The sequence below is a fragment of the Austrofundulus limnaeus genome, unplaced genomic scaffold (genome assembly GCF_001266775.1).
Source record: "Austrofundulus limnaeus strain Quisiro unplaced genomic scaffold, Austrofundulus_limnaeus-1.0 Scaffold455, whole genome shotgun sequence".
NCBI lineage: Eukaryota > Metazoa > Chordata > Actinopteri > Cyprinodontiformes > Rivulidae > Austrofundulus > Austrofundulus limnaeus.
Window position 1 is genome coordinate 118,506 of NW_013952857.1, and position 10,075 is coordinate 128,580.

The 10,075-nt window shown below is 39.7% G+C and overlaps 1 protein-coding gene across 1 annotated transcript in view; it reads right to left on the bottom strand.

Moving 5' to 3' along the window:
* LOC106529622 (acyl-CoA synthetase long chain family member 3) overlaps positions 1-8,401 on the bottom strand; it is a gene marked incomplete in the record, with an annotated part of 75,983 nt that extends 67,582 nt beyond the window's left edge. Inside the window, 2 exon segments of the mRNA XM_014025097.1 lie at positions 670-1,174; positions 8,184-8,401. Of these exon segments, the coding sequence (XP_013880551.1) occupies positions 670-1,044 (375 nt within the window).
* Positions 8,402-10,075: the final 1,674 nt, after the last annotated feature.

Sequence of the window (10,075 nt, forward strand, 5' to 3'; positions counted from 1 at the left end):
CTTCTCCTCTCTGTCAACGCTCTCTGGTTTCATTTAAAAGAGTCGATCATCAGATATTGTCCAAGATTAACCTTCAGGGTGGATATAGCTCGCTCACATCGAGGACATATCTACGTTATCATTTACCCAGAGTTGTGTGTAAATAAAATGGCTCTGTCTGTGTTAAAATATATTTTTAAAAATTTACAAAACGAAACAGCCTACAGTATTTTTACAGTCTTTATTTTACAGTTAAAATATATGTTTATCAAATAAAGTCTAATGTTACAACTAATCAGGGATCCCTTTAAGGTTATCTGTCATATAGGGTTACATGACTGAACAAACACATATCGGCCATCACAGACTGGAGTCTACCAAGCAATAGATTTTTGTTGTTTTGGACATGGGGACTTTGGCATCTCCCACAATTGGTATTGTGTATTTTACTTTAAAGCTTTGTCAAAACCAATCATTACAGATGCATGTTGATTTACTACAGACCTTAATGAGGTGGTCTCTTGATAGAAGAGTGAGGAGCTTGGGGAAATGCCAAATAAACAGAGCGGTGAAGTTTGTTGGCCAAATAATCTGTTATCAATCAGTCAATTTATATCGGCCATCTGAATTATTAGGCCTATTCTACTTTCCTGTATTAAAAGGTTGCTTTACCACTACACATCTGTTTACCTTTTTGAACACCTTCCCATTGCTCTGTCGCTCATCTTCCTCACTGATCACCTCTCTTGTACCGAGACAGTCTCTGCTGGGGAACCTCATSGCAGAGTACTCAAACATCTTATCCAGAGTGTCCACTCCTGGGTGCAATGATGTAACAAGTTTCTTTGTAGCACTCAGGGTTCTGTAGGGTCCTTCTGGACGGCCCATGATGGATCGAGCCTTAGTTCTCTTGGCTCGTTCCTCCTCTGAGCCATAGAAGTCCCCATCAGATCTGGACCCCCATCTGAGGATGTATGAAGGCAGGAAGGTGACTGTGGTGTAGAGCCACACTATGAGGTAGAAAAGAAGCACCAGCAGGGGGTTCAGGTCTTGTTTCAGCTTCATTTTGGTGTATGTGTGAGTCACAGGGATGCTAGGGGTGTGGAGAAAGATACAACCACAACTGTTCCTGCTTTATCCACTCCTTTCTTCTTTAAGGTCTGAGTTCCCTCTCTGGAAATAACACTTGTGAGTCCTAAAAAAAAAAGAGATTAACCTCATGTTAGAACAGCAGCTTAATCATTCAATTTTATCCAGTTTTACAACAAAGCATATGCTCAAGTCTTAATGTTTTGCAACTCACTCAATAACAAGCAGGAAGTCAAATCCAGACACAAACTATTGTTTTTGACAAAAAACGTGTTTTAAAATGTGTTCAAACACCAAGTTTAAATGCTTTTGTCCTCTCTGAAAGTAGAGATGAAAATACTTAGAACTATTTATCACAAGTATTCACAGGCTCTYTCTGGTGCTACCCATTTGTTTTGCTGTATGCAGCCAAGGTTGTTAAAAAATTTTTAAATGATTCAATGTAATCTTTTCAGCCTTCTCCTCCTCAGTGGGCTCTGATGATGTTAGAGATGCTTCACTTTACAGAATTAGTCGAAACAAAAAMAAAGAAAGAAAGCAGCGGGTTTCCAGTCTCACTCTGTCCTCTCTGGAGGGTTTAGAATCATGACATTATTTAGGGCCAGTATTATGTGTTTCACAGGCATATAGTTCAATTATATACCAAAATAAAGTAACTATGTCACCTTCAGTTGTTATGAAAATGTTGTTCATTTGTAAAAATCAAAAAATTTATTTGACTTCGCATCATAGCTGTTTCTAAATGCCTTTAAATTGGCCTTCTCTTTAAAACCATGCCGTTTCTGTCACGCCCATTTCTGCATGTCATCACAACAGCTTTATGCCATTTCAGTGTTTCCCCTACCATTATACAGGCGGGCCTGTATTAATCTTGTTAATAGTCCACTGGTAAACTCCTTTTGTTCAGAAATCTATCATCTGTAAAGTGGCTCGCACAAATATAACAACTGTTTTTCCTTGGAGGGTTGGTTACATCCAAAATTGATCTCCAACCATTTTTAAGAACCGTGCTATCCATGAGAAGCTTAAAAAGAGGGTAGTTTACTAGGRATCTGAAAAAACATTTCCTCAAAGGTATTTTTTTTATTTCAAAAGGGACTGAAATGAGAGCATTACGAGCTCAGCAGACGTGCAGTTTCACCAGTTGTTTGATAGTTGTTGCTGCTGACAGCCTGCAGGAGTCGCGGTGGAGGTGTGCTCTGTAATGAGGAAGCTCGGCTAAGACACAGCCCAGAGGAGGAGCTGCACCTAAAAGGCTATTCTAGAGCTAACCAGCTGTTTTTGTTCTCCTGAAAAACTACCACAGGTCATTACAGGATTTGACAAACATGCATGAATGAATCAATGCAAGCCTCGGGGTATGTTTTTGATGAGGGGATGATGTTATAACATGATATAAAGCTCAAAAAAGTTGATTTTACATGATACTGCCCCTTTAAAATTATTTGAGCTTCTTTTATTGAGAATTATTTTTATTGAATCTGGGGCAAAAAGCTAATTTCAGATCTTCTCAGTTTAAATAACAGTCTTATCTACGTTCAAATCCTTCCAAGGCCCTACAGATTATTTTTACAGATGATTGCTAAGACCTATTAAAGAGGATAACAGTAGCTGCAAAATAAACTATATGAGTGAGAGGATCATCTAGCTTGCTGAAACATCATTTTGTTTTCCTTCAAATACAAAAAGTACCTTCCAATTCCAAAAAGTCTCTTCATCAGTGCTGTGGCTTTGCAGTTAGCCTCTGCTCGCTGGATTAATTAATACTGTGGTATGGACTACGTAGTGGTGGGGTGAGCCACCGTGTGTGTTTGTGTGAGTGAATCTTTGCTTCCTGAGGAGATTGTGTGAATGGACTCTTTTGTGTGCAGATGTCGTTGCTGTGACACCCACTCAGCTGAGCGGGCCGGCCCAAGTCTGGCAGAACCTTCAACATGGCCATTGTGGAGAAGATGATGCAGCAACGTATGAGCTGGACCCCCGAGGTCGAAGCGGGGTCTGCGATTGTGTTGCAGGACAAATCTGCCTATTTGAAATCATGACATAATCAGAAGCTTGCAAAATAACCGTAGAAATTTCACTGGGATTTCATTAAGTACGAAAAACACAGAACACGATTGTTTAGATTATGTGGATTATTCTGCAGCTTTACTTAGCATTTGTGAGCTCACAGTGTCACAAACATTTCTGACGTAAGTTTCCTCACAGCTTCTAAACTGGATCTAAAACTGCTAATGCCCCAACTACATCAGAATAAGAACAGCAGACAAATTAAAGATATTTTCCCCATTTTTTTCCCTTAAAGAGATCCATGATTAGTTTTAAAATTAGACTTTATTTGATAAACATATATTACTGTAAAATAAATACTATAAAAATACTGTAGGCTGTTTAGTTTTGTAAATTTTTAAAAATATTTTAACACAGATGGAACCATTTTATTTACACACAAAGCATTCTGGGTAAATGATGACGTGGATAGGTCCTCGGTGCGAGGCAGCTATATCCACCCTGAAGGTTAATCTTGGACAATATCTGATGATCGACTCTTTTAAATGAAACCAGAGCGTTGACAGAGAGGAGAAGGTAGAAATGACTCAGCCTGGAACTGAAAATATAGATGGAGGACAACAGAGCTGCTTCATGGAAGAAGAACCTCAGATTAGCCTGTTAGCTTTAGTGTTAGCCCAGACGCTATCACCTAGGGGTGGGAATCTTTTACTGTCTCACGATTCGGTTTGATTCAGATTTTTGGGGTCATGATTAGATTCAAAATCGATTTTTTTTCATTCGAAACTCAATGTGAGCCCTTTTGTTGTGTTTCTAAAGTACTTCATCTTCATTTTGCAAATTTTGCACACAGTCATGTCAAACTCAGACTCATTCAGTAAAAAACAAAATGAGCCCAAATCTTTGCATTCAATAAAAACAGGGTCAGTTGAACCTCCCTTTCCTCCAGTTTTGTAGTTTCCTCTTTGTTTTGGTGCTTTCTGCACATGCATTCATTCCAGAACCAGCCAGCCCCATGTGAGGTCAGGACATCCCAAGTGGTTACAAAATGGAGGTTGACAACCTTTGGGGATGCTTTTCTGCAAAGGGGACAGGACGACTGCACCATGTTGTGGGAAGGATGAATGGGGCCATGTATCGTGAGATTTTGGCCAACAACATCCTTCCCTCAGTAAGAGCACTGAAGATGGGTCGTGGCTGGGTCTTCCAGCATGATAACGACCCAAAACACACAGCCAGGGCAACTAAAGAGTGGCTCCGTAGGAAACATCTTAAGGTCCTGGAGTGGCCTAGCCAGTCTCCAGACCTGAATCCAATAGAAAATCTTTGGAGGGAGCTTAAAGTCCGTGTGGCCCAGCGACAGCCCCGAAACCTGAAGGCTCTGGAGGAGATCTGTATGGAGGAGTGGGCCAAAATCCCTGCTGCAGTGTGTGCAAACCTGGTCAAGATCTACAGGAAACGTCTGATCTCTGTAACTGCAAACAAAGGTTTCTGTACCAAATATTAAGTTTCATTTTTCTGGTGTATCAAATACTTATTTCACACAATAAAATAGAAATTAATTATTTAAAAATCAAACATTGTATTTTTCTGGATTTTTGTTTTAGATTCCATCACTCACAGTTGAAGAGTACCTATGATAAAAATTACAGTCATCTACAAGCTTTGCAAGTGGGAAAACCTGAAAAATCAACAGTGTATCAAATACTTGTTCTCCCCACTGTATAACTTACTGAAAAGTAYTTTTAAAGTGATTCTATGACCTGAAATTTTAACTTCAATATCAAGATAAATAAAATGAACGAAATTCTAAATTCTAAGTCATCTACAAGCTTTGCAAGTGGGAAAACCTGKAAAATCAACAGTGTATCAAATACTTGTTCTCCCCACTGTATAACTTACTGAAAAGTAGTTTTAAAGTGATTCTATGACCTGAAATTTTAACTTCAATATCAAGATAAATAAAATGAACGAAATTCTAAATTCTAAGTTCAAATGATTAAAGGGTGAACATTTTGTAAACATCTTAAACATTTCATGGTTAAATGTCTTTTAGCCTACACTTGCCCCTCAGCTGGGCAACTCCTGTTGTTTGGCCTTCAGGATCTTTGGCCTTGGCTAAACCAAGATGATGAACAGAGAATTATGATTAACAGCAGAAACATTATTTATAAAATGAGAAAAAGCTTTTTAAAATAATGAAAATAACATAACATGAAAAAGTCTTAAATTTAATTTGTATTGGTTGAATTGTATGTATCTCTAACTTAAAAATTAAGCTGTGTAGTCATAAAACCATTTTAAGAACCTGGAACGTAACTGTGGTCAAGCCAATTATATGTAACAGCGGATTGCCATACAGGTGAGTTTCGTCATGCCTCTGGAGTGATCTGCTGCTGTGCTCCCAGAGCAGAGAGCCCGATGGACTTTACTACTGAGACTTAAGAGCAAGCAACCATCCACATTTAATTTCCACAGTTAACAACAAAAAAGAAAAGATTTTCCAACTATGGTTTGAAAAAAAAAAAAACACGGTTGATTCAATGTGCGTCAGAGCGCGTGTGTGTGCGAGCATGTTTTTGCTTCACGGAGGGGACAATTGGAAAGTCGGCTGAGGGATACCGACCCCTCCCAAAAAATGAACCACAGAAAAAAAGGCAAATACGATGAGTAGTTAGTGCTTCGTTTGTGCGTGTTTGTGCACTTGAAATTGCTGTTTGTGCTGCTATGGTTTTTTATATATTAAAGATTATTTGTAAGTGTCATTCAAGGGTCACCACACCACCCGCTCACTCCAAAACGAACCAAAAATGAACCAAACTAGTCAAATTTTGTAGTGCTTTGTTTGAGCAGGTTTGTGCCGTTGAAACAATTGTTTGTGCTGCTAAAGTTTATGGGTTATTACACATTATAATTTCGGATGATCACGTGACTTGGRCTGAATTGTTTACGTCTGTGACAACAGGCCAAATCACGTGATCGTCCGAAATTATAACTTTGGCGGATCACCGTCAGCTCGCTGCTCTGCACCACCGTGAGGAGCCAGTGTAAATACTGTCCTTGATTGTAATGGTTGAATATTTACTGCAGAGGTCGACCAGAGCAGAACAGTAAATTGAGGGTTAAGTTCTATCTTCAGGACCCAGACTCACTACCCTGGGTCCCAAGGGCCGGGGGCGTGCCACCCTCCCAGCCCCCCCTGAAGGTCCGCCCCTGCCAATAAGACTCTCTCCATGTTTATCCGTTTGAACATTAAATATCTTGTTTTTGTAGTCTACTTAATTGCTTATAGGTTGAAAAGGACTTGCAAATCATTTGTCCTGATGCATCTCAGTAATCCAGGTAAAAAAATCAAAATAAAAAAAAAATTGTATAGGTCTTCTGGACGGGTTCTTCTCTAATGAAACGTTTCGTCTCTCCTCCAAGAGACTTCTTCAGTCTGAGAGTTTCAGGCAAAATTCAGGCTTTTAAGCCCTGCCTCCATGTGACTGATACTCACARCACATGGCTATCGTTGACACCTAATTAACACCTATTGTTAACAGGGGTGGAGTGATACTGGCAATAGCCGCGCTGTAGSAGGGGGACAYCTGAAAACGGAGGCCCCCACCTCTGTTTAATGATGGACGGTCTTTCTTCACAAAAATGGCTTCTTTTACTCCTCTCTCAAACCAACGTTCCTCTCTATCAAGAATGAGAACATCCTCATCTCTGAAAGAGTGACCGCTGGCCTGTAAATGAGTGAAAACTGCAGAGTTCTGGCCATTAGATGTAGCTCGTCTGTGCTGGGACATTCTTTTGAACAGTGGCTGCTTTGTTTCCCCGATGTATAACTGGTCGCAGTCCTCCTGGTACTTAACAGCATATACAACACTGTATCAGTCACACGGAGGCAGGGCTTAAAAGCCTGAATTTTGCCTGAAACTCTCAGACTGAAGAAGTGTCTTGGAGGAGAGACGAAAAGTTTCATTAAAGAATAACCCATCCAGAAGACCTATACAACTTTTTTTCTTCTCGCAAATKATTGTTTTCTGTTTTTATTTATGTTTTACACAACATCCCAACTTCATTAGAATTGGGGTCGTACTGTGGGGTTTAAAGTGTGAGATTGCTATTGATTCATTTAAAAACAAACACCACAATGCAAAGTATTCCACCTGCTTGTTATGCTGCTTACCTGCTCATGTCAACACTGGGCGAATGTGCAGAACAAAAATTAACTTTTGTGTCAAAGTATGCACCTTAGATAAATACCAAAAATATGACCGAGTTTATGACACCTATCAAAGGTCAGACATGTACCATTGTGTAATTTAGATCAAATCACCACAGCGGTCTCAGCAGTGAGCCACAGATGTTCCAGCTGCAATAACATTTCAGGAGACCAACCAGTTGTAGCGCCACAGCTTCCGGGTTGGAGCTCCAAATTAAAACACGTTTGCCAGAGTTTTGGACTAAAATCATCTTGTGCTGAGAAATGATGAAGCAGAAGCTGTTTAGGTCAAACACTACTGAAAATATCATTATGACCAATCTCATGCAGCAATGTGTCAGTGACTGTCAGCTACAACCACATCAAATGTCAGCTCATTTACTCTAAAACTGATGGAGTTAGAGCCTTTTTTGTGTTGGCTCATCATGACAATGAAAGTGATTGATTAAAAATGTACATTCAAAGTTTGATTGGTTCATAACATATTCTCCTAATATTCAAACATGGGTGACTTGAGTTAATGATCAAGTTTTAAGCAAAGGTCTCGGGCAGTAAGTCACTGAGTGATGCTCAGCTACTACCATATTAATTACCTCAATATTTGTCAAATGGACTGACTCAAAGCTGTTTTTGTGTTCTTTCAGTCAGCTGTCCGTGGTGACCATCTTTGATTGTGCTGGCTCTGAATGAACATTCACGTAMAATTCCATGAAAGTGTAATTAAAGTCTGCTGTGTGCTTAATAAGATCTTTGAAKACAGGTTAGGTAAAATTATCGTCATCCTTCACGTTCTGTTGGTAAGTAAGAACAGCTGGAAACCAAGTCCAACCTTCAAAACAAAATGTTAAAGAGAAACTTGTCTCATCCAGCAGGAACCAAACGATGAACTCACCGGGAATGTTTCCTCCCTGCGGTGCTCACTGGGTTTCTCTGGGACACTTTCAGCCCGTTGGTTCCGGTTCTGGTTCCGTTCATTCACCGCCCTCTGCCTCTGCCTCTGCCTCTGTCTGTTTGTGAATGCTGCGCGAGCCCGGCYGTGCCACGCGCCTTGTGCTCTTGAATGAGAAGCTCAGCTTGAATGAGAGAGGGCTCTCCCAGCYCCGTGATTGGGCTCGCGGAGGTGGCGCGTGGAGGCGGCCGGTCAGAGAGATGATGGAAGGAGCTGAGTGAAGCTGACACCCCACCCACACATAAAATCCAAGCAAGTAAGCGGATTGGTATGGAAGCCCATTTCAAGTTCAAGAGATACAAGTTTTATTTATTTTTTTATCAGGGTGGCAGAAATGGGCTTCCAWAGATTGGTTAGTGCTTCGTTTGTGCAGTTAAAACGAGCGTTTGTGCTATTATAGTTTTTGAGATATTTTCTGTTTCAYTTACAGGCGATCACATGACCTGAATTATTTACATCATTACCCGAGGGTAACAGGTTTATTTAAGACAATATAAGTAGTAAGAGCTGGTTCCTGTAGATGGCGGTAATACACCAAATGGATGTAATCTGCAGATAACAGAAGAATGTCTGGAAAAAAGAAAAATGGCCACCTGCTGACTGTTCTGCACATACCTTGACGTGAACTGATGTCTGTGTTCTGAGACCATGATAGTTTTATGTTATAACTTATAGCTAAAGTAACTAACATCTGATGCTGTTAAACTATTGCAGTTTCTGTATGACTTTTTCAATAAATTTTAAGAAAGAATTTGGTGTAATCTTTTTAGTAGCTTAAATGAATTGCATTTCAAATGCATTGTTTTTATTTTGTCAACCACACTTCTGCTTTACTATATGTATATAAACTGAAACAGCTGGACTAGTGCATCCTAAATTTAACATCCATTCATTCTTTTAATACAACAGTCATTTCTGCAGTTTTTGGGGGAGGTCACCTCCTAATAAATGTCCTTACAGAAAATCTAACTGCTCATTTTAAATCTAGACTTTGACTTTTAATACTTAACTACAACAAATATCTGATACTTTAAGACATTTACTCAAGTAATATTCCTAAAGGAGACTTTAACTTTTACCAAAGTAAGTTTTTGATAAGATACTTGTACTTTTACTCGAGTATCACTGTGTGGTACTTTATACAACACTGTTCACACCTGATGGTAATTTGCTCTTGACAAATGAAGATATGAATTTACCTTACAGGTGTGTCTTTTGAGACCACTCGTCCCCGACTCTCTGCRGTACTTGACTGAAACTAAGCACGTCTGACAAGCGGCATACAGCGTGTTAACACGTCACACTCAACTCTCACAAACTTCTGTCATATTTGCGACTTTCCTGCCAATTCTGTGAGCTTTAATGGAAAGATCGTTACTTCTGACTTCGCGTTGCAAATCCACTGTAACCACATGGGTTTCTCCGCTCGGTATAATGTAATATGCTAACAGGGTTGAGCCACAACAGTAGAAGAAAATCGTCACAATTTTCACATTTTCACCCAGATAAAAGGCCAAAACAACAAACGATATCGGCTTTCATGCTCTTTTAAACGCTTAAAAACTAATCAAACACAGTCGAAGCTGTAAAGTTAGCTTAGCTAACTGTTTAGTTACATTACCCGCCCTCCGTTTCTGCTGCTCTTTGCAAGCAGCGGCCGGAAGTACCGTTGCCTTCTGGGTTTTGTAGTTCTTTTAACTTGCGTTTCAGCGCAAGCTGGTGGAAAGAGAACTACAAAATAGCGACGCCTGTTCTACGTTTTTTTTGTCCCGCTCCTGTTAACTTTTCATCCAAAAATCGTCCCAATCAAATAATAATAATAATAATAATAATAA